This window comes from Pinus tabuliformis, chromosome 2_1 (assembly GCF_031772625.1).
Source record: "Pinus tabuliformis cultivar Carrire ecotype Pingquan chromosome 2_1, CPIR1, whole genome shotgun sequence".
NCBI lineage: Eukaryota > Viridiplantae > Streptophyta > Pinopsida > Pinales > Pinaceae > Pinus > Pinus tabuliformis.
In genome coordinates this window covers 993,411,593-993,435,903 of record NC_142299.1, presented here as the reverse complement: position 1 = coordinate 993,435,903, position 24,311 = coordinate 993,411,593, and the positions used below count along the sequence as shown (strand labels likewise).

Here is a 24,311-nt window from a genome sequence, read left to right as displayed (position 1 = left end):
AGCTCTGGGAGCCTCTGCGTCAGCTGCGCTAGCCCCTCTGGTGCTCTGCGCAGCACTTGGCTGCCTCTGCGTGAGCCCTTGCTGGCTCTGCGTCACCCTCCTTGGCTGCTGCGCTTCTCTTCCGGCACAATCTTTGCCTTCTCTGTTTCTCTGTACTCAATGCTCCTCAACTGCTCTCTCGATCACTGATTCTATCTCTATTAGCAAACCCTGCTCTAGAGAATAGAATGACTAATCATCTGGTGTGTTCTCCAAGTGACCCTCAAAACTCCTCTTATACTTTTCTTGTTGACATCTCAACGGCCGAGATTAAGTCCCTAATCAACGGCTAAGATTAGATCTGGCTTGATCCATGCCTTTTGGACCATTCTAACACAAATTCATATTAATACACATTAATATTTTATTTTCCCTAAGTTTAGACTTAGGGACTCCATTAAAAATATTAATTATTTTAATATCTCCTCATCTGTTTAGAATATGCTCAAACCCTTTCTGGGTATTGGAGGTCTCATGTGTCCCAACCTCTCCACCAAATTTCGTGGATGGAGCACATCCGATGCTACCCCAAATCAACATAGCTCCAAATCAGCCCACCTCCCTCTTGGAGGTATCCCGTCTGTCATGGCAAACTCCTCTTCTTCGATCTTCGCAGGCGCAACCTTTGGATCATGCTTCTCATTCTTTTCCTTCTTGTTGAGAGGAAACTCGGTAATGTAGTGACCCATCTCACCACACCTGAAGCACTTTATCTTCGAGATGTCCTTATTACATCTCCACTCCCGCTGCTGTCCCTTCGATGCAAGGGCTGCATTATCCTCCTCCTCCTTGGCTTCGACCCACTACTGCTGCTTTCGTCAAGTTAACCTTGACTAAGTCTCTCCTCAGCTCCTCTTGTTTTATTGCTGCCCACATCTCATCCAAATTCGGCAAGGTTTCTCTGCCTAGGATACTCTGGACAAAGACTTGCCACTCATTTGAGACAGAATTGAGGGCCAGTCTAACCAACTCTGAATCTTGAGGTGTATGCCCCGCAACAGACAATTCATCACGAGTCTCCCTAAGCTTTGTGAGGAATGGATCCACATGCTCTTCCTTCTGCATTTAAGCAAATCTCAGCTTCTGCTCCAAGTACATCTTCCTTTGCTTGGAAGATCCTTGATATAGCATTGCCAAGGCATCCCACATCTCCTTAGCAGTTCCTCTGCTAGCGACATGACACACTATGTGATCCTTTACTCCATCAAGGATCATCCTCTTGGCTTTTGCCATGTCTGATCTGTACTTCTTTAGTAGATCTGGATCTGCAGGCACAACTACCACGCTATCTACATATGTCTTGAGGGCATGCTCATCTAGATGGAGTGACATCCATGCCTTCTAGATGACATAGTTGGATGCCCCATCCAACCTTTCCTGATCCCTCAAGCCACTGATTGCCATTTCTGCCAAAAAATAGGAAGTCGAATGACCTCCTCTCTCCTCTATGCTACTGTTGGGCTAGCCTATGCACTCCCTGTTGGATCTAGTAAAATCGCTGCCCCTTGCTGTTGCTTAGCTCTAGAGAATTCGAATTCCTTGGTTAGGAATTCTCGGAGGAAGAAATTGCCTAAGCCGTGCTTCTACTCTTTCTTTTGACGATTTTCTGCCCAGCAAATTGCCCGTAGAAAAATCTGCGTCCCACCAGCGCTCCTCACGTTGAGGCTTCAATGCTGCTTCCTCTGCCTCGACAAAAATTCGATCTGGAAGCTCTTCTCTTCGTCGACTCTCTCAGAGAGAGACTTCCTCGAAATTTCAGCCCTCCGGTTAAGAACTGCGCAAACTCTTTGGGGTTTCAAACCGCTGCCTCCTATAGTTTTTCGATTTCCCTCTTCTGCTCAGCTTTGGATCTACTGGCACTGCTCTTCTTGTTCCACCTGCAACTTTGATACCATGTGAAAATTTCTCAACCGGAATTCCTACTGCAGCAAACTGATGTTACTTCTCCTACTTGTTAAATTCATACAAGTTAGTTACTGTGTGCTACGGTAAACATCGAAGTAAATATTACTGCAACCTTCACTTAATTAAATTATATGCGGAAACAAGAGACTGAGCAAGAAAGAAAATACAACACAATTGACACTATTATTTTTGGACAAATGTTTCCAGAAAAACCCAATGCGGGAAAACCAGTGCAACAGCTCTGAGGGTTTATTATTATTAAGCAATAGCAAATTCTGAATACATCTCTGAATACCTCAAGGGTTATTCAGTTACAGAGAGAAATACTAGTAGAAAGATTTGTGAGATTACCTCACACAATCACTGAGAAAAATCCCGGCTGATCCAGACACTGAATGAGGTGTCTCTGGCAAGCCCTACGCTACCTCTGTGCAGTCCCTGTGTCAACCACTCTAGAGACTGTGTCACCTAGCCAGCTGATCGATTTGTTGCCCCGAGTTACTGCTCTCAGCCTCCTGGTCTCACACCCCGTCTTCCGGCATCTGAAATTGACTCTGCCAAACAAAATTTCTGTCTCTCTCTCATCCTTTGCGCTGCCACTGCGTGGTCTTGTGTTAGCCTCTGCGTGAGAGCTGCTGAATCACTCTCTGCCTCTCTTTGTTGATGATTCTCTGGTTGAGAAAATCTCTCTCCTCTCTCCAGACGCTATCCCTGCCCTCAACTGCAAGAAATCTCCTCGATCAGAACTTCCTCCTGAGAACTTCTCACTTCAAAAATTCGATCGCTTGATCTCTCGGTTTGTTTTACAAATGACCCTCAAGTTCCCTTAAATAATCTTTTCGTTGACATTCAACGACCCAAATTAAAAGCTAATCAATGGCTAAGATTATTTTAGCTTGATCCTTGTCTTCTTCTAGAAGTTACACCCATAATTAAATTAATACCCATTAATATTTTTAATTTCCTAAGTTTAGATCCCATTAAAAAGTATTAATTATTTTAATAAAATTGTCTCTGGGTGGAATTTCCCAAAACGCTTTCTGGGTTCTTTGAAATACATGTGCCCAAGCCTCCCTACAAAATTTGAGGCCTAGAGCACATCCGATGCTACCCCAAGTCAACAAAGAGACGTATGGGGCATTATCCAAATTATTCACAATCAAGAATCTTGGTAAAATAACAAGTCTTAAGAATGAACTGAGATCTATAAAGATGACAAAGGAAGACGCCGTGGAATCCTTCTTTGTGAGAATAGCTAGAATCAGAGATGAACTCCAAGCAATCGATGAGATAGTACTTGAAAAGGAACTTGTAATCATTGCACTTCTAGGATTACAAACATCTTGGAGTGCCTTTTCATCAGGTTTTAACAGTTGGAAGGAAACTCCTACATTCGAACAATCATGGAATGCATGCGGTCAAGAAGAAGTCAAAGTTTCACTAATAAGCAACCAAGAGAATGAAGAGGGGAAAATTTCAAATGTCTTATTCCACTCATCACAAGAACAAAGGAACCTTCAAGAAGTTTAAGGGGCCTAGAAGGAAGATAGACCTATCCAAAATCGAACACTGCAATTGTCACAAGATGCGTCACTATAGAAGTGATTGTCTAGAGAATCCGAGAAATAAGAACAAAGAAAGGGAGTATGCAAATATTGTTGTTGAAGGACCTCTAAAGAAGAACAAGAAGGAAGAATCCGAAGTCAGAGATTTATTTGTTAGGGACTCTAGAAAGCCTGCTAATCTGCTCAAGGGTTGTGGGGGAGACCTCACAAAGCAAAAGTCCTATTGCAAGAGAAGTTCTTCAAGAATTGATGTCCTACAAGGTTTGTCAAGAAAACATTTCAAAGGTATGTCTTAGACCATAAGCTTCATGATAGAGTTATATTCATTCCTTTTAATAATTTGTTCTACATTACTAACATTGTTATGTCTAGGACCTTTGAATCATAAAGATTCTTATTTGGGTGATTAATTATTAAATTGAATCTACCTTCTTTGTACATTTAATCATTCTTGTGGAACCCAAAAAAAAAGGTCCTCTGTAAAACTGTAACCTAAGGGTATGTCGGTGCTAGTGTGAAATCCTTCGTTTACTTAGGGTTATTGATGAAATATAGAAAATACTATTCTTCTAATGTTTGGAGTTTTGATGGTAATGTCATGTTTGGGGTTTTCATATTGTTATGGAAAACCTAGTCCTTTAGGGTTGGATGGTAATGTCTATTAAAATCCTAGATTTTTAAAGGTTTTGGTAAATTAGGGTTTATGAGCAAAACCCTTATATATCTAGAGTAAGCTCCTAGGAATGAAACCCTAGGTGAATGTTTTTCTGTTTGATTGAAACCCTAGCCTGATCAAGTTTGTTATATGTCTAACTTTTATTGATATTTGTGTCTTGGGTTTACCTAATAGATATTGTTGTGATATGCTTATGCATGATTATGAAATCCTAGATATGTATATGTGCTAACCTACTCGTTGATGCTCATAGTTCTAGGGTTTGTAACTAAGCCCTAGTAGAAGTTGATCATATTGTTGAAACCTTAGATTGTGCTATGATTGATGAGATCTAAGGCTTAGTGCCTCAAAGATGGAATCTACGGTTTGCATTAAATCCTAGTAGAAGTCTAACATACTTGTTTGAATTGCTTCTAGGGTTTGCAATATATTATAGTAGAGTCTGTCATATCCCTAATATTGAGGCCCTAGATATAATGAGACTGATATCTTGATTGAGTTACTGATGTGATTTAGGGTTTGTAACAAAACCCGAGCAAGAAGTTGAAGTATAGAAGTATAGTCTCTTGTTGATTATGAACCTAAGTTTGGGTATATGATGTCTAGAGTCTAATGTATGATTCTGATATAGTTAACTTCACGCTTCTATATGTATTTGGTTGTACTTGCTGTTTAAGTTGTGCAGGTACATAATCTTCAAGATGTTGAAGATATTCGTAAGTAAAGTTGATTTGATTGATAAGCATGATGAACAAAGTTATATGAATGATAATGATAAAGATGACTTTGATAAGAAGAGATGAAGCCATGAAATATTCTTCGATGCTATGGAAAAGAAGTTGATCTCCCTAAGTTAAGAGCGAGCCTGGATAGAAGAAATCTCCTAAGTTGAGAGGGAGCCTAGATAGAAGAAATCTTTGAAGTTGAGAGGGAGGGCATATTATAGTCATGATGGATACCTTGAAAAAGAAATTGGAGAATGTATATTGCGGTGCTGCTAAAAGAAGGAAAGCAGGATTTGATTGTAGAATATGTTGCTGCATGTGAAGTAGGAAAGGATGTTGTATGGTTGAGGAAACTTTTGTCAAGATTCTTTTGGGAAGCCTCTAAATCCTACTGTGATAAATTGTGAAGCAACATCAGTATGTTTGAAGGCCCCGAAGGTTTGTGTTTACTTATGTGTTTGAAAGTTTGTTACTGATTGGGGTTGCAATTATTCAGGTAAATGTCTCGAAGTTTTGGAAGCATGCTCGATGTCCCCGATCTGTTTGATCGGGAGAGAGATTTGATGTGTTGAGGCATGGTGTGTGTGTAAAATGCCTGGGAGGACATCTGGCCGACATATGTGTTGATGTCTAGTTCTCGAAGTAGGGAGGGTGGCGTTGGTCATAGAGCTCTGACCTTGCATTACGCACCTAGTTCCCTGGGTTGATGGTTAGTAAGTAAGCCTAATGGTACCTAGAGAGGCTGAAAGCTTTAGTCCATCTTAGTCCCACCCAGATAGATTGCCCTGGTCAGGAATCTAGTCTGTGGCACCGTGTGTGCCTAAACTCTTCATGGTTCATGTGTTTTGAGATCTTCCATGTACTTGTATATATATGTGTAATTATGAATACCTCCCTAGTTAAGAGGGAGTGTTGAAGAATGTAACTAGGTTCGGTCTTCATAAATTGTATTTGAGTCATAATGAAATGTATTTATAAAAAAAAAGAGAAAGAAATTATTATTATTATTATTATTATTATGACTTATTAAAGCATGGGTTTCATGCTTGGGTCATCATTTTATAGGTCAAAGTCCCCATTGAGGACTTCTAGGTTTTATATTGAGTCATTAGAGTCATTGTCCATTTTATGAGACCCTTCTTTGGCTTTTGAATCATGTAAAAATAATTTTTATTGAGTCAAATAAGTCATTTGTCACCTCCACACCAAGTCGGCCCTTACCTAATCAAGTCGGCCTACATGAGGGTAATTCGACCTCCAGAAAAAGGTATATATACAAGCAGTTTGATTCATTTGGAGGACATCTCTCACACAAGTTCGATATCCAAGAGGAGGCAGAAAAAGTGTGAAATTCCAAGAGAAGAAGGAGATTTGTTGGAGAAGAAAAATCGAAGTTTTTGGGTTGTCTCTCTCTCTCACACGTGTGGATTTACTGGGCTATTTGGTAGAAGGTCGAAGTTATTGCTGGGTCGAAGTTTCTATTGGGTCGAAGATTCTGCTGGATCGAAGTTTCCGCTGGGTTGAAGTTTTGTTGGGCTAACTGCTGGGTCGATGTTTTGCTAGGCTACTGCTGGGTCAAAGTCTTGTTGCTGCATTTAGGTCGAAGTTGTTGTTGGAAGGTTATCATCTGCAGAAGAAGGGAAGGGTTGACTTGGTGGTTGGAGGAAGTTTGTGTCTAGGTCAAGGAGTCTTGGATCATCTTGTGAAATTATTAAGGAAGAGTTGTTGACTGGGTTTTCCCCTAGATAGGGGTTTTGCCTTGGCTATCTGCCTACATCTGGTGTCTTTGATCTTTGTGTTATTGTTATTGGTAATTGCTTGATGAACTAAGATAAAACAAGAACTCAAGAAAGTTCATAAGAACATAAGAATATCACAAGTAATTATCAACATAAAGAAAATCTTTTTTCCTTTCTGATTTTCTAACACAATCTACTGAACTAGGGCTCAGTAATCAACTCACTTGACTGTCCTCTTGACTGCTCCAAAAGGTAATCGTCATGGCACACAAATTTGCCCTCAAACAGTTTAATGACTAACTAATATAGGGCTCCTTAGATAACCCACATAACAGCTAGATTACACCTCAGATCTGCTGTACTTAGGGCTACCATAAACTGTTGTTCAATATGTATGAACAAACCTTCATATGAGCTTCTCTTTCACACCATACTAGTCCACACTTCTGCTCTTTCTATTCACACTTTAGTTCAACTCCTTGAGGTTATACTTAGGCTTAACAACCCATAAAGTCTAGCCACATTACCTTTGACACTTCGGCCTTTACCCAGTCATCAAATCTAGGTTTTTTAGGCAACCTTTGGAGGAAACGCCATCCTCTCCTCCCTGCGCAAAACAAAGCAGGTTGCACAAATTTCTTGAGCAGAATTCACGTGACTGTATATGGATAGAACAACCCTAACTAGGGCTCTACACCAACCCTATAACAATGGTAAGACAACCCTCTTACACTGTACTTAGGGCATCAAAACACTGATGTTCCAAACACTTGAAACAACCCATCCACTTAGCAACACGTCTCCATGGCTCTAGCCCACTCCTCGGGTTCCTTCTCCTGGACACCAACAACCCTGGAAGAACATACGACCTCACTTTTAGGGATGTTACACCTCAAACTAGGCCACACAGGCCCGTAAACTTCTGTGCTGTGGACTAAGGATGCTCTATCCTCTTGGCTGCACTTAACTTGGGCCATTAGGCCTCTCATCTTGCACATAAGGGTTTGCTTCCCTTACTCCTACAACTCTTTCCATTGAATTAGGGCATACAACCCCTTCTCCTATAGGAAGTAAGACACGTGGGATGCGGCCCTACTTTAGCAAGATGCCTAGGCCTTTTGGCCCTCCTTTTCTTCACCAAATATGTTTGCGACCCCTACCCGTAGATCAAAGTAAAACCAACTAGAGAATCTTAGATGCTAGGGTAGAAGGAACCCTCCACACGAACTAGCAAAATTGGATCATGACACTTCTTATTGCTGCGACTCACCTTGATACTCATTCGCTTGCCTTCATGAGCTATTGTTGCACTTGGATCAAATCTAGGCCTCACTTGCAACCCTACTCGGCCATGTAGCTCAAATCCTCCTAGGTAAACATCTTTATAGCCTCCATGCTCATGAGGATCCTCCCATTAATATATTAGGCTTCTCCCTTTGGCCTCTTTAAATACTTTTTCCTTTAGTCACTTAGGAACCCTCTAGATCTAGGGTTGTTGTCCTCTTGACCTTAGGAAATTAATAATAATTTCTTTCTAGGTCTCAAACCCCTTTTGTGTGTCCAAAACCCCATTGCTTGGGTACACTTGCCAACAAAGCCAATGTGGGTCAAATTTCTCTCAATTTCCAAACCCAGTGCCCTAGGGTTGTGGGAGTACCTCCCAAGCTACACAAATCAACACATATATCCTAGGTGAACTAAATATTGATCTCCTTTGGTCCCCCATCCATGATTATCTTGAAGATCTAATTTAATAGGAACAATTCCATGGAGAGAATGTGTTAATAGATCTAACTGGCCCTTTTAGTGATTTGGGATGTCAAAGAGTTTCCACCTCATCCAAGTTGCCCTTGTTTGCTTGTTACTAGCTAGACAAGTCAAACAAATTTTGGATGGCCTTCCCTAAAGCTACATATAAATATGAACAAGTTTTTTTTTGAATGGGGGGGAGGGCTGGTTCCTTATAATGCAGTCCTTTTAAAGTCTAATGGATTTCCCATTACCCAGAATCCATGAAAGGTGTTTCCTTATGCAATTGGATAAGGCTTTGCACAATTGCTAAATAGAGCATTGCTAGGATCTAGGAGGGGATCATTTGGGCATCTTATTCATCCTCCCCACAATTCTTTTATAAAGGGCTTTCTTCCACCATTTAGGTTTTCCTATGACGAACCTTTAGAGGATCTTGGCCCTTGATACTAGGTTCATCAAAATTGGATCTGTAGTGGCTGGGCATCCCCTTTCGAATGGAGTATCAATTATTGCCCAGTTGAAAAGAAACGTTTTGTTGTTCAAGTTGTCGCCTTTCCAGAGAAGCTTACCGATTTATTTTTTGATTTATTACATGATCTGTGTCAAGGCTAGACAGGCCAATCCTTGAAATATAGGGATGGTGGAAAGGATTGCCTTGATCAAGTTTACCTTGCATGTTAAATTTAATCACTGGGATCCCCACTACTGCATTTTACTTTTTATCTTCTAAAGAATGGGTTGTTAGTCCTTTGCCTTTTGATTCTTAAGGATGATGGGGATTCCCAAGTAATGGAATGGAGACTAACTGCTTAATAGAGAAAACTCAAGAATGTGAGCTATTCCTTGCAAAATGGATAGGGGGTGTTCCAACCATATATATGGCTTTTTGCATTATTAATGAGGCATTCAAAGGCTATTGTGTAAGAGTCGAAGATGGATTTGAAGCCAATGGAATTAAGAATAGATGTTGCCCCTAAGAAGAGGGTATTGTCCACAAATTGTGAATTATTGATTGTTGTAACCCCTCACAATATGAGGACTCCTCTTAGATTTCCCGTAATCTCTTTGCTTCTATTTTCCATCCAAGGGATTTTTCCATTGGTATATATAGCATGGGAGACATGGGACAACCCTATTGGAGCCCTCGTTGACTTGGGAAGGAGGTAGATCTTCCATTCACCAATGGGGAAATAGATTGACATCCTATGCATGCCTTGATCTAATTTATAAATGCAGGAGAAAATAAAAATTTTCTTTAGACGACAAAAAGGGTATTGTTTCTCACTTGGTCTAATGTGTTGGCATTGTAAACCTTTATTACCATTCCATGATCTTGGTTTGTTTTGCTGAAGTGGATCGCCTCTTGCACCAATAAGGTATTGTTAATGATCTTCCTTGTACAAATTCCTCCTTATTTGCATGTATTAATGATGGAAGAAGATAGCCGAGGCAATTTGCTAATCTTGGTTAGTATTATGTAAGAAGCATTGTAGAGTGAAATTGGTTGGATTCTTGTGAAGGAAGAGGGATTTTATTCTTTAGGAATAGGAGATAGGAAAGAAGAATTTATTCACCCCCCCTACTCACTAGCATATCTCTGTGGCAAGATCTCTTTAGCATTTGTTGCAAATCACACCTTATGATATTCCAATAAGCTTTGTAGAAGTGTATGGAGAATCCATTTAGTTGAGGAGCTTTGCTCTAATCTAACTCCCAAATTGCCTTGACTATCTCATCATAATTGATTCTCTTTACTGATGTCGATTGTCCTCATCAAGGATCGGGGAAGGAATGAATTGAACTAGATCTTGCTCTGCTACCTTGTTGTGAGTGGTATCCTTGGCCTAAAGGTGCTTAAAATGGCTGTAAGCCAACCTCGCTTATTTTCTCAAAAGATCTAAGTTGTGACTCCTCTTTTGAAATTATTTCATGCACTTGATTCTAAATGCCACGCTTTGGCTTGCTTTTGGAAGAAGGTTGTGTTCCTATCTCCCTCTCCAAGCCATAAACTTATGGATTTTAACCTTCAATGCTTCTCTTATTTTCTATAAGCTTGGAGAAACTTTTGTGCTAGCTCTTGCTCCCATCCAAGTTTGGTGAGAGTCACTTCCTGCATCTCATGCTTGGTTTGAAGAGAACTCAATTGCTGTTGCATAACTACTTATTTCATTGAAGGAGAAACAAAATGGATCCTTGTCCAACTTTTCAAGGCTCTCTTGGTGTTTCGAATCTTGTCTTCCCATTTGAAGGTTGGAAAACCTGCATGAGGATATTCCAAGCATCTTTGATCACTTGAATAACTTTGATTGCAAGGATCCATAAATAGCTAAATCTGAAAGGGATTGGGCCAAATTCAGTTCACTAAGGAATGAGAGTGAAATAGGCTTGTGATATGAGGTGATAGGAGGTAGAATATGGGAAAATACTTGCAACAAGTCTTTGCAAAATGATTTTTAACTAAAAATCGATGGTAGCATAAGATAAATACATCTGAAGAGTATGCCCCAAAGTTGTAGCGCATTTGTTGGATAATAGCATTTCCCAAGCATTTGGCACCTCTATGACTACAATATCCACCAATAAAGATATATCTAGATTGCAACCAAACTAACCTTTAAATATTTAATGAGAAAGCAAACTTGGATTGCTCTTGAGTCAATTCCATACACATTTCTATAAGGCCTTGTAATCTTCAAATCTAATTGATTCATGACCTTTAAAGACATCAAATTGGTGGAAGCCCCATAATCTAACACATGAAGAAGGAGGTTATTTTCTACCAAGGTAATGAAGAAAGGAGTATGCCCTCCATTTTTCTATCATAGTTCATAGTTTGAAGGATCACAAGAGGGGCTTCAGATTCATCTTCAATAGTTAAGAATTTCTTAACCTTAGGTATTTGTGAAGGAATCTTAACAAGTTCAATGAGAGGAACAAGAACATCAACTTTAGTCAAGAGATTAGTCGCATCAATATTTATATCTATCTTATTGGTTTTGTGCAGTTGATGGAGGGGTAAGACTAGTTTCTAGTGGCAAAGGGTATCTAACAGTGTTGCGAAAATCACCGTTAAATCACGATTTTTTGTGTGGCGATTTAATCAGTTTCCAAAAATTCGCGATCCGACGCGAAAAAATTGTGAGGCTGTGGAACAACGAGTTTTTAAAAGGTTTTATTGGGTTTTTTGGTTTCATTTTGCAATCAGAGGGCAAGGGTGAGAGCTAAGGAGGAGGAGAACGAATTTATGAGGGTGAGAGAGGAGAAAACGAAGGGAATTTAGGATCCCAAGCAAAGAAATTTTGAATTTGGATCGAGTTTCTTCAGTAGGGCATGGATTTCTGGTATGGGCATTGAGTTCGGCTTTATTTTTTTGTTATCTCCTTGTTTTTCTTTGGGTTTTAGTCACCCCATATATTTCCCATGATTTTTGCTTGGGTTTGATTGTGTTTTTTTTCCCATTATTGTTGCATTTAGTGGAGAGGGTTTTTTTGGGTCAAAAATTCAAAATGTTGATTGTTAATTTTATTTGTTTAAATTCTTCTTGTGCCCTAGGTTTTTTCCATGATTTTTGCTTGGGTTTGAGTGTGTTTTTTTTGCCATTATTGTTGCATTGAGTGGAGTTTTTTTTGTCAAAAATTCAAAATGTTGATTGTTAATTTGATTTGTTTAACTTTAAATTCTTCTTGTGCCCTAGGTTCAATCTTACATTAAGAGTTCAACAAACATGCCAAGAAAATTGGACCCTTTGTGGGAATATGGTGAACCTGATGGGGCATTTGATAGATCAAATTTGACTTGCAAGTTATGTGGGAACCATATGGCAGGGGGAGTATACTGATTGAAATTCCACCTTGCACAAATTTCGGGACATGAAGTAGGACTTTGCACAAATATAAATCTAGAAATCATCCGTAGAGCCCTCAAATCATTGAAAAATATAGAGACAATCAAATAGAACAAGGAAGCTATGAAGAATTAAATGGTAGGGGGTGGAGTGGTGGGAGGTGACTGTGAGAGTGGTTCTTCTTCAACATCAATTTCTATAGTCAACCCCACAATTGCCTCATCATTTTTTGATCCTAGAATCACACCTATTGCCCAACCATCTATTAGGTCAACTCTTAAAAAAAAGGAGAAAGAAGAGACTGATAAGCTGGTGGGCAGATGTTTTCTATGGAGTGACATTCCCTTCAACATTGCCAGGAACAATCCATTCTACGAGCCCATGGTTGATGCTATTGTTGGCTCAGGGTACAAAGCCCCTTCCTATGATGACTTGAGAGGGCATATTCTTCACAATCAAAAGGTCTATTACACTGCAATATTGGAGGAGTTCAGGGCATCATGTACACAGATAGGATGCACTGTGATGTCAAATGGTTGGACTGATCAAAAGGGTAGAACCCTTATTAACTTCTTGGTTAATTGTCCCAAGGGGACAATGTTTATGAAATTTGTTGATGCATCTGCACATATCAAAGATGCACGATTATTATGTGATTTGTTGGACGTGTTCATTCAGGAGGTGGGTCCACAACATGTTGTCCAGGTCATAATGGACAATGCTGCAAATTATGTTGTTGCTGGCAAGATGCTTATGGAGAGGCATCCTAAATTGTTTTGGATTCCTTGTGTTACACACTGCATTGACTTGATGTTGGAGGGCATAGGAAAAATTCCTTTGTCAGGGATATTGTCAAATCATCAAAAAACATTGCAAAATTTATATATAATCATGCATTTGATTTGATGAGAACAATCACCAATAACAAGGAGTTGGTGTGCCTTGCTATTACATGGTTTGCCGCTAGTTTCATCTCTCTTTAATCTCTCTTGAATTTTATGTGGGATGTGAAGAGAATGTTTCTTTCAGAGGAGTGGTGTGCTTTGTCATTTAATCGCAAACCAGAGGGAGAAGCCATATGCAGGCTAGTTTCATACCAGGAAAGCTTCTGGGCAGATGTGCAGCAGGTGTGTAGCATTACTAAACTTTTGGTAAAGGTTCTTCGATTATTTGATGGAGACAAACCCACAATGGGCTACTTTTATGAGGCCATGGATAGGGCCAAAGAATCCATTCATAACTATTATGATGATAAGGGGGATGAGGGGTTTGAGAAACAACAACTGATATGGAGAGTGATTGATGAGCAATGGAACAATACACTCCATCGTCCCATTCATGCTGCAGGGATCTACCTGAACCCCGCATTTTCTTACTCTTGTAGTTTCATATTTGATATTGAGGTCATGGATGGATTCTTCACTCGTGTTTAGAAGATGGTGTCAACTCCAACAAAACGTGTAAAAGTTTCTAAAGAAATGGAGATATACAGGATGGCAGGTGGCACATTTAGCTTTGACATGGCTATCCATAATAGGACAACCAAAATGCTAGTTAAGCTTTAGTTTGTTTCAATTTTCAAATTTCATTGTCTCTTCATACTTTGCTTCAACTTTCAAATTTCAATTTTTTTTCTTATGTTTCTCTTATTTGTTGTAGATGTGTGGTGGAGAAGCTATGGTGGCAAAGTATAGAATCTCCAAAACCTTGCTATTTGAGTGCTCAACCAAACATGTAGCTCATCTAGATGTGAGCACAACTGGAGTGTATTTGAAAAAATACACACCAAGAAGTGCAACATGTTAAACGTTTTCCAATTAATTTTTTGAATTCATTAAATAATAAAACATATAATTTATTATTTTTATAACTATTAATTTATAATTTATGACCCTCGTACAAGTTGGAGTCCTAGTGCCTTAACAACATGGTCTATGTCTACTACAATCTCTGATTGTGGGTGAGGCAACTTCAGAGGATACCTGACATGGAGGCCATCTCATTCAATGGGATTGACACCACTTCTGCATGGAGGGTTGACGTCGAGACCTGAGAGGCCTGCCATGGAATCGACCCCTGATTGGCTAGAGGAGGAGATAGTGGAGGGGGTGACAACTATAGGGGAGGAGGAACAATAGGAGGAGGAGGTGACACCACCTACTATAGTCTCAAATAGAGGATGTGGTCTACCTCCTATGGCTTCTAGTTCTTCAACTTCTATAGGACATCAGAGTCGAATGCTAGCCCCGGGGCCTTCTTCATCTAGAGGATAAGCTATTACATTTTCTTGCAAGAGGGGCAGAGGAAATCATTAGTTACTTAGTGGTTCATTTCATTGTAATAGTGTTTTTAAAACCGGAACCGGTGACCGAACGGTCCACCTAATGAACCGGTTTACCGACCGGAACCGGTCTAACCGGGACTGGTTTGGTCTAAACGAACCGGTTTTTAAAAAATACATTAAATAATTAATTTTTAATGAAACAAAACTATTTTTAAGATGTAAAACCATGATTCCAAGCCAATAGAGACAAAATATGCAAAGTTTGCTCATTTATATACCATGCAAAGGTGAATATATCAAAATGGCACCGAGTGAAATACATATCATCGACAAAATAGCAAAATACATAAGAAATGAGGCTCTAAATGGCCTATAAAGTCCAAAAACAATGCTGCAAGCTATGAGGCCATTGGCCTACTACAAGTCTTCAGTTAAGTTATAAACCGGCCGGATGTAATGTCTTTCAGTCTGCATATTTATTCTCTCTACAAATCTATAGAAGTTAGGAGTAGGACATCTCTTGTTAAGGGAAAAATTTCAACTCTTATTGGTGAATAAATATTATTAGGATCCTTGAGTTGACTGTTGAACAGATCAAAGCTATCCTTTTGCAGTCATTGGTGAATCTTGATAAGCCCTGGATTTATGAGTTTTCGGACTTTGCAATAAGCAAAAGATTAGCAAGTGTTGAAGTGACATATGTGATATATGAATAAAAGACACCTTTGTTAGGTATCCCATTGTGAATATATGACATTGACCCTCTCCGCAATCTCATTGTCTTGTTGAACAACTTAAAGTATCAAAATGCACTAAGCCAATGATTGAATTTAGTGTTGTGTTTTAGCTCAGAGCATTATAATTGAAGGCATAGCTTTAGTTATACTAAGAACAATTGGAGTCATCTTTGCAAGTCAAAAGGCAACAACATTAAGCAAAAGCATCTTGATAATATAACCAAAAAAGGGACTATTATTTCATATTTAATCACAGTGAGAATTTTAAAAACTACACAGTTCATAACTAAGGGTTTTCATCATTTACAGTAACACTAACAGTGACAAGTAGCAGTGTATGATGTATCTTGAGAAAGTCTTTTGTAGAAGGTGACTTTGTATTTATTAGGAAAGTTCAAATGATGTAGGACAAGTTACAACAAGATATTGACTGTCCTATTTTGGTTTTAGCAACAATATTATTGATCATAAGAAGTAACAGTGAACAGTGTCCATAAACCGGCCGGTTTAGGACGGAACCGGCCGGTTAGCAATAAACGGCCGGTTCCACCCTAAACCGGCCGGTTTTTACCGGTTAGGGCAATTTTCCGGGCAAAGTGTGCTGTAAACCGGGTTTTTTCACCGGTTCTGACCGGTGAGCCTCCCAACCGGCCGGTTAGGCCGGTAACCGGTTGGACCGGAACGGTTTTTAAAACTATGTTAATATGACTCATGATATGAGATACATTATTATATTTTTTGTTGATATTTTGAGGCTGAGTCAGGACTCAGGATTCAGGACATGATTCACTGTTATGTGTGATGTAGCACTAGACATATTACACATCTTATATATTAGTTCTCTTTTCATATTTATGTGTCAATGCATTTATTTTATGTTGTCGATGCTTTAGATACTAAAAAAATTGAAAAAAAATGATTTTTTTGTATTTTATTAATTTTGCTGATTTTTTGCCAATTTTTACCAGTTTTTATGATTTTTGCATTTTTCTAGACCCCCACCCACACTTCTGTGTAAATGGAAAGATCTGTCTGCAATGTTTTGCATCCTTGGGACTTCTTGAAAAATAGCTTAGAAATACATCCTTTATGTATTCTTGGGACTGTGTGCTGGATAGTTTAGAGATTCAGTGGAAGTATTTAATAATGTTAAATTTTCTACTGTTGCATCTTTAGGACTATTATACTATATGCTGAATACAATAGGGAAGCATACCTTACGAATCCTTAGGAGTTGGGACTATGAAATGTATAGTTTAGGAATGCAATGGAACTTATTAGTAATAGTAAAATGTAATTTTCAATGTCCCGTGGCTGACATGAATGCTTTCTGTCTGTCTTTTTGTACTGTTACAGGATTCGAGGCTCCAAAATTGAGGTATAATTCGATGCCCATTGATTAAAGTTTGAAACTGTGCATTTTAGTGTACTTTTACAACCTCCTCTAACTGGGTTAAAATCTTTAGTGAATGTCTACATCAATATGTCGCGATTAAGGTGCCTGTCTAAGGTGGTCTAATTGCTTTCTGTTTAAAGCTCTCGTTTTCCAAGAAAAATGAAAACTAATATCTTCGTTAAGCATAATATATAAGTAGAGAATGCATTAACTGCACAGGCATGCTGATCTGAAACTCTTTGCCAACAAATTACAAGATACGGTGTTCACTCAGATTGGACAATCTTGAGCTGGCTAGACACGTGCAATATCTTAGAGCTTGTATTTATGATGGCTGAAAATCAAAACTACTATCCATACAGCATAAATGGGCAAAGTAAATCTGGAAAGAGATTCCTCTTGACCACATTACAGTGTTTCAGAGCTTCTCTCTAGAAGTTTAAACTTTATAGAGAATTATGTCTGATGAATAGATTCTAAAATGAGGCTTCCTCCAGATTTTAGATACATAATGTCTTAATGAAATGTAGGTCACCTTCCCAATTTATCAAATGACTGTATTTTTATGATCGACAGACCTTGTGGGAAGGCAAGCTAAGGCACTCTCCAACTGTCATGCTGTCTCAACATAAGATAATATAAGATAAGATACGATAATTTTATCAATATTCAACAAATGACCACAAAAGTGGGTCAATGGGACTGAAGAGTACAACCACAGTGAGTACTATGTGGGAGTGCTGGTGCAACTCCTAGAAAAAACCAAAAATAATACAAAGAAAAGAAACCTACATAAGTATACCATCAAAACATATGTATAAAACTGTGACAGAAACAACGATACAAAACACTGTTTGAGTTTGTCCAAGACTAGAGAGGTGGACAACCCAACCCAAGAACCTATCAAGATGGAGAGTAATGGAGGGAGATCAGATGATGGGGTTGATGTTGTGAAGGTCTCCTGAGTCTAATGGTCAAGGGTGTGGGGGGTGAACAGGGTATTGGCTCGCTGTTGGAGTCTTCTGGAACTATTGAGGAGCTTGGTTGCATGATTCGGGGGGGGTGTACAAGTGAAGGATACTTGTAGCAACCCTATGTCGGAAGAAGGAAACTTGGAATGGATCTATGGTACTCTTTTGGATCTAGGAGGTAGTTTGACGGAAAGGGCGTGCTCTACTCTAGATCTGTCTATAGCTGATCTGTCTAATTCTCTGAGGACATGTGGACTAATGTACAAGCTGACACCTTCGAATTGGTCTCAATGGGATCGGGTGGTCTCCCAGAGGAGGAGGCTGAGAGGAAACCCGAGATCTCATCATTTGGTTGTTTGGTGCACTCTGGAACTCTACCAACCGTTTGTTGCCCTGATTTGTCAGATCAACAAGGAAGTATGAGGTTGGTCTAGTCATCGTAGGGTAGGGCATGGCATGCAAGAGTTGAGATCTACGGTTGAAAATCTCCCTAATGAAGAGGGCTAAGCATCACCGATCCTGGTATTGGAGAGAGGTAGTGTGGGAGCCTCCTGAGTCCCTCTAGAGGCAGTGATAGTGTCCTCTGATCTTGGGGACACTGGAAATGAGGTGCATCACTATCTGCGGCTCCTAAAGGTAAAACACTTAGTAGATCCTTTCAAATCATGATATATGGTGATCTATCTCTATTCAAAGTCTATGGGAGTTGACTTGAAATTGTCCCAAGGGGATCCTGAGCGAGTGCGTCAAATGTCTGTGTGAATAAAGGGGCTGGATGATCATGCCATTAGCTAGCTCCAAAACGTGCTCTAAGTAGAAAGACACTTTCGAGCTCAGGGGTGTCAGAGGTGAGATCCAGGTGACCTAAATGCAGAATCTATAGATATCATCTCTGATAGCCTAATTCAGAACCTGTCTAGTTGGCAAGAGATAGCATGGCACAATCAAAGGAGAATTCAAATGGGGGAAGGCGCTCTGGGGAGATACTAATTTTCTGAAGAAGCCAAGATGCCTTTAAGAACCAAACTTACCCCCAGCTTGGGGAAGGATCTAAGGAAAGAGCCTTTGAGGAGCAATGATACCTCTCTCGCCCAGTTGCAATCTTCGAGAGATCAAACATTATGAAGAAAAGAAACCAAGTGGAAAATGACCTCGAGTTGGAAAGGGTGGACACCAAACTTTCCCTGAATGATGGGTTGTGGTACCATTTGCTTACACTAGATGATGTGCCTAAGAAGCAAGGTTTGTACTCTCTCTAATCTAGTCCAGACCATTTGCAACAAGCTTGATCCTCAAATTTTAGAGCCATAGAGAACTATGGGTCTGATAATTGCCTCGATAAGATAGATTTTGGTTGAGATTTCCTGAAATTTCCCCTGGAACCACTATCACTTGATGAGGGCGAGGGAACCATACCTTTTACTAAGTCGAGGTTGGATGGCCTACTGCAAACTAAAATTGGGACATATGAATTGTACTACCAGGTCACTGTAAGTTGTGGTGATCTCTGATCTCAATCTCTGTCCCTTGGTAGTAGAAATGTAAATTTGTAAGAGAGTGCTTTGATGCATTGAAGATCAAAACCTTGGTTTTAACTAGGTTGATCGTCAGCTGTTGGAGGTCACAAAAATTGGCTAGTTGATTGATTTGTTTGTGTAAGCCCGTAGGATTAGATGCCAACAAGACCAGGTCATCGACGAACAGGAGTAGGGAGATCAACACCTAATGTAGAAGACATCCATCACTCTTCCAGTAATGCTCGTGAAGGAAGGACACTAGCTCATCAATATAGATCTCAAAGAGGGTCGGTGAGAGGGGCACCCATTTTTTACCACAATGGTACTTTGGATGAGTCGGAAAGGATGTGTGCCATCATGAGGCATCCCGTAATTGACTCATATAGTCTCATTTGTGAAAATTCCTTGAACTACAGTGTGAAAATTTCTGATTCTAACACATCAGAAACTCCTACTGCAATATCTGGTTTATTATCTCCTACTTGTTATTTACATTAACAAGTTATTTAATAATATAAACATCGAAATAAACACAATTGCAGCCTTCACAAACATACATATCAACAACTGAAATAAACCGAGACAACACAAGGGACACCATTATTATTTGACAATCGTCCCCGAAAAAACCCAATGCGGGAAAACCGGTGCAGCATATAGAGGGTTTTATTATTAAGCAGATTCTGAATACAACTAGGGTGCTAGAAATGGTTCAACCTTCAGAGAATATCCTTTGCAGCAGTACCTCTATTCGGAGACAGATATTCTGGCTAATCAACAGTTGAATGAAAAATCCCAGAGTGACTCCGGCTGTTCCTTGTGCTGGACAACGAAAACTGCTCCACACACTTCTCTGGAATTGCATCACCCTCTTCGGAACTACGTCACCCTCTCCCGGCTAATCTGCTCTTAGTCTGCCCCACAGAATTCCTCAGCGCAGCCTCTGAAGCTCTCCGCGTCAACTGGGTCAACTCCTACGCCCTCTACATCAGCTTCTTTGACCCTCTGCGTCCTCTGCGTTGGCCTCCTTAGCCTTCGCGTCAACCCTTGCTGCCTCTGTGTCAACCTTCCTAGGCTCTGCACTGCCTCTTCAGGCACTCTATGGCCTCTCTGATATGTATTCTTCGGCCTCCTATCGAACTGCCCCTCACTGCAAATGATCACTTGTTCGATTTCCTTAGCAAACCACGCCCTAGAAAATCGAACTGACTGATCTCCCTTGGTATCTTGGTGTGTCTCCAACTGACCCTCAAGCCTCCTCTTATACTTTTCCTTTTGACGATTCAACGGTCGAGATTAAGTCCCTAATCAACAGCTAAGATTAGATCTTGCTTGATCCTCGTTATTTAGAACTTTCTCACCCATATTATATTGATACACATTAATATTTTAATTTTCCTAAGTTTATACTTAGGAACCCCATCAAAAATATTAATTATTTTAATATCTCTCCATTCGAGTGGAATTTACCCAAACGATTTTTGGGCCTTGGAGATCTCATGTGCCTTAACCTCTCCACCAATTTTCATGGCTAGAGCACATCCGAGGCTACCAAAAATCAACACTCCCTCTTAGCGAGGAATGTGCTCTGGTAATGCTTTCACCATGGAAGCATCACACTGATCCTCTGCATTGTTATTGCTGATGCTTGCCCTATTGCCTCACATCCCTTGCACTGCTGCTTCTTGTACTGCTACCCATGACACTGCCACTGCCATTGCTACATCTGTACTACAACTCCCTCTCAACATGCTGCATCATGCTACCCATAGCACTGCCACTATTAATTGCTGCACTGCAACTCAGTTACCTAGAAGTAAGTAACTGACTTCTCCCAAATACTGACATCCCGGTCAGTCTGGAAGCCTCGTGATGCTAAAGCCACCGCTGTTGCTATCTTGTGCTCCCTCTGTTGCCACTGCGTTGCTGCAAACATCTCTGTTCCTTTCGCACTATTGCAACCTCTACTGCGCTGCTACAAACTTCTTCACTCTAGCCCTGCCTTACTGCTCCACCACACTTTGCTCCACCCGACACCTGTCATCATGCTACTATCGTTAAGGGCTCCCGTAACCGGATGTGATCCAAGAGTTTTTGCACCTCAAGGATCCTGCCCCTAGTATGTAGTCCTCCTGACTACTGTTGGAAATAACACTGAGAGGGGGGGGGGTGAATCAGTATTATTAAATCAATAAAACTTTTTCATTTCCATACTTAGATACATATACGCTACTTCAGTTAATGGAACTCGCATGTATACACAACTGTGTCTAATGCAACTAGCGTATATCCAGAATACTTATGATTCAGTTAATCCATTAAATGTTGATCTTTAGTTAGTGCATCAGAACTTCATTATCCATATGAACAGTAAGCAAGTGCAGTAAAATAGAACAGATCATCACACACAAGAAGCACACATGAACACCATGATATAAGGCGGAAACCTAATGTGGGTGAAAACCACGTGCTGCAAGTCGTCTCTATCTTCTTTTAACAAGAAACTTCATTTTACAATATTTTGTACTGGTGCAGTCTTATCCCAGTACACAGGCTTCTACCTGCAGAAGGCTACAACCTTCTCTCGTTCTCCAGACTCTCCTGGAAGGGAGCTACAACCCCCTTAGCTTTTGTACTAGTCAATCTAGTACATAGGTGCCGGCCTACAGAAATGCTCCAACCTTTACTCGTTCTCCAGCTGCTACTGGAAAGGAGCTACCACCCCCTTTGCTCTTGTACTAGCTGATGTACTAGTACGTAGGTGCCAACCTACAAAAGGCTACAACCTTCTCTTTCTTCTTCCAGGTACCACGTTTCATCAATTTTCAGACTGAATCCATGAATATCAAACAAACATCAAGTATACGTGCATCTCCTTTCCACAAACAACTACTGAATCAACCAATAACTTCTCAGAATGCTGTAACCAGAAAACAATACTAGTAACCAGACACCAATGCTGAACCCAGAACACTGCAGTAATCCACAGAAGCAGCTAAAACATATTTCAAGAGACGTACGCTACTTCACTATGTATAAACCTGCGTACATACGCAGCTGAATCAAGGTCAACCAGCGTATACGCTTTCTTCTCTTGCTGAACCTGCGTGTATACGCGCCTTTGCAGAGCCGAACCTGCATATAGATCTATAAAAGACAATTCACCCTTTACACTTAAACAGACTTCAGTTATACTCAGATTATCAGATTTATAGATCTAATTATGTGCTGATTATAACAGATCAAATCACAAAAGATATTACTATTCAAGCCTTGAGATCTCGACCCATCAATAAAACTTATCTATCTTGTAATGCTCAGGTTCCTCTTTGATTCAGATCCAGCCACACAAACCAATCACTTGCACGTCTTCAGATATTCAATACATCAAATGATCCTTGCCTAATGATCTCCTTCCTCTTTTATAGTCTTAGGCCTTTCACAATACCATGGTCCAAAACCATAACAAACCAATACCATGGACCCAATACTTGGGATCAACACTTCTGACGAGATACCATGGTCCAAAACCATAGGTTCAAGTACCAAGGACTAAATACCATGGACCAAAAATAAGTTCCCCCACATGTACGCGCCTTTCCGTGCATGAATGTGCGTGCATACGCATACGCGACTTTTGGTCAGCAATATCGCGTGTATACGCACCTTTGTATTAGTGAACCTGCGTATATATTTTTCTCTTCATTCTTGTAGTCTGATCATCAATTCCTTGCTACTGACCCGCTGCACTATGATTTGTCATCTGTGTGATTTGCCATCAAGGACAACACTTGTCTCATAATGCCAACAGTCTTCCCCTTTGGACTTGATGGCAAAGCTAACTTGTCATACTGAGAACTGTCATTTGATTTCTTTGAGCTGTCCGGCATCCCATGCATTCAGTCACATCTGATATCTCTTTTGTAAATTCATCTAGTTATAAATAAGTGAGATGTTCTTCTACGAGTGGGTTGCCATCAAGTACAATACATGCATCATAATGCCAACAATCTCCCCCTTTGGACTTGATGGCAACAACACCAAAGGAGTCTCCCCCTTTGACATCAAGGGCAAAGGGCGGACCAAGATATTCTCTTACCTTGATAAACATTCCGCTGTCCATACTCCCCTTGAGTACCTGCGGAATTCTCTGAATGAGCTCCCCCTTTGTATATGCCAAGGTGTACTAATCTGTCCATGATCCCTCTGAGTACATGCTGAAATCTCTGCTTTGCTGAAGTGTGATGATCATGGTCCCCCTAACTGTAAGCAAGGTCTACAAAAAGATGTTTTACAAGAAGAACATGACTCTATATATCATAAATGACCTACCTATCACCAAAGACTCATACATACATCCATCTGCCAACCAAGTGGGGATATACCAAAATTGACTCATCTACCCAGCCAAGTGGGGATACACTAGAAGTTTACATATGACAAATAAGTACATTACATTATTCATCCCAGGCATAGTGGGGAAACCAACATAGCCCGTTACGTGACCTTGATAAGAAAAGATATACATGACATAGAGACGAAATATTTAAAACAATTCTATGAAAGTCATCAGCAGCATCTGTCAATCATCATTCAGATCAGCAACCATGTTCTCCTTCTGCACCTGTTCCACTTGAAATCAAACCAACATATACGCGACTGTATCCACAGAAACAGGCGTATATACACGGATGTTCTTCATAAAACTCGCGTACAACCACTTCCAGATCAGCAACCTGTAAATGTCCTGTAACAAGGTATGTCTGCATATAGATATCAACTCATCCTTTTTAACATCATCATAAAATCATTCACATTATATCATATGTGAAAAACACCATAGTCATCTCATCATCATCAAGGTCTGCATGATCTTATATACCATCCATGTAACATTACAGGAGAATATCCCTTATCTGATAATCATCAATCAACATATGTGAGTATCAACCTATCATCATATAGGTAAGAACTCATCATCGTCATATCTCCAACAATGCAACTCCATGTATCCAGCACTATGTATCTAGAGCTCAAGACTTCTTGATATCATCAACAACCACAATCCTCATACATGTGAGTGCCGGGAACTATAGTTATACTGCGTCATAACTGTATTATATGATCTTTATGCATATGACAACAACAACATATGAATGGC

At 40.0% G+C, this 24,311-nt stretch overlaps 1 protein-coding gene across 1 annotated transcript in view; it reads left to right on the top strand.

Moving 5' to 3' along the window:
- Nucleotides 1-16,684, top strand: part of LOC149203971 (uncharacterized) — a 123,018-nt gene extending 106,334 nt beyond the window's left edge. The window contains exon 2 of the mRNA XM_089400289.1: nt 16,623-16,684. Coding sequence (XP_089256415.1) covers nt 16,623-16,669 — 47 coding nt within the window. The 3' untranslated portion in view covers nt 16,670-16,684. The remainder of the gene's footprint in view (nt 1-16,622) is intronic.
- The last annotated feature ends 7,627 nt before the right edge of the window (nt 16,685-24,311 follow it).